The sequence below is a fragment of the Pterocles gutturalis genome, unplaced genomic scaffold (genome assembly GCF_000699245.1).
Source record: "Pterocles gutturalis isolate BGI_N339 unplaced genomic scaffold, ASM69924v1 scaffold33449, whole genome shotgun sequence".
Classification (NCBI taxonomy): Eukaryota; Metazoa; Chordata; class Aves; order Pterocliformes; family Pteroclidae; genus Pterocles; species Pterocles gutturalis.
In genome coordinates, this window is record NW_010131791.1 from 9,286 (window position 1) to 10,215 (window position 930).

Here is a 930-nt window from a genome sequence, read left to right on the forward strand (position 1 = left end):
TTTTATTAGATTAATGATGAAATATGTGCATTGCACTTAAAACGCTACATGTCTCTGCTTTTAGATCAGATATTTTTCTGGAGCGTTTCATAAAAACCGAAAATGCTTCTTAGCATTTTCAGAGTATGTCGCCTCTAAGGAGGAAAATGTTTGGGGTTTAGAGGTGAAATATGTACACAAATCAACTAACCAAAGCTAAATATTAGTTTGAAGGTGCTCTTCCATTGATCCTCAGGAGGTAGATAGGTCTAATCCTATGAATCAACACATTTTGCTTCCCTTTCTCCCTCCAGAAATGCACAGCTGTATCGTGGTCGGCTTTAATTTTTTTTATTTTTCTTCTTTTCCAGTGTCATTTTGTTAAATCCAAGCTTAGGCTGTGACCATGTTTCCCATCAGATGCAGAGGGGTGCAGAGCCAGAGAGGGGCATGGGCACCCCACGTGCCGCCTCTGCCGCGCCGGCGGCTGCATCCCGTCCGGCAGTGGGAGAGGAGGGCCGGGAGGCGGCTGTTGCTATCGCTCTGATGTCAGGCGCTCTCGCTAACGTCTGGTTGGTTATTCTGCATTTCAGATCGCTGCCGGTAGTGGAGCACAAAGGGAACGGCGAGACTCCCGCATCTTTCAGCGAGAAGAAAGGAGTCGGCGGAGCAGACTTAATACGGGCTTGTGTCGGGTGGCCTTGCTCTCCAAAGGCCGCCTTTAAAAGAGAAAGGCAGTGTTATTTAATGAGCTGTGAGATGAGGCGCTGCTGCTAACGCTCACATCCCAGGATTGATCGGCTAGTCATTGTGCTTCATGTACATGTTTCTGCACCGTGCATTTAGGAGATCCCAGAGAAGAATCCAAAACGGCTGCGGGGGAAAGACCACCAAACATGCCTACAGAAACACTACCGACAGGTAGCATGGTGAAGCCGGTCAGCCCTGCCG

General features: G+C 48.4%; 1 protein-coding gene across 1 annotated transcript in view; it reads left to right on the plus strand.

Moving 5' to 3' along the window:
- The first annotated feature begins 875 nt into the window (after positions 1-875).
- Positions 876-930, plus strand: part of FAM110B (family with sequence similarity 110, member B) — a 3,150-nt gene continuing 3,095 nt past the window's right edge. The window contains exon 1 of the mRNA XM_010080717.1: positions 876-926. Within this exon, the coding sequence (XP_010079019.1) occupies positions 876-926 (51 nt within the window). The remainder of the gene's footprint in view (positions 927-930) is intronic.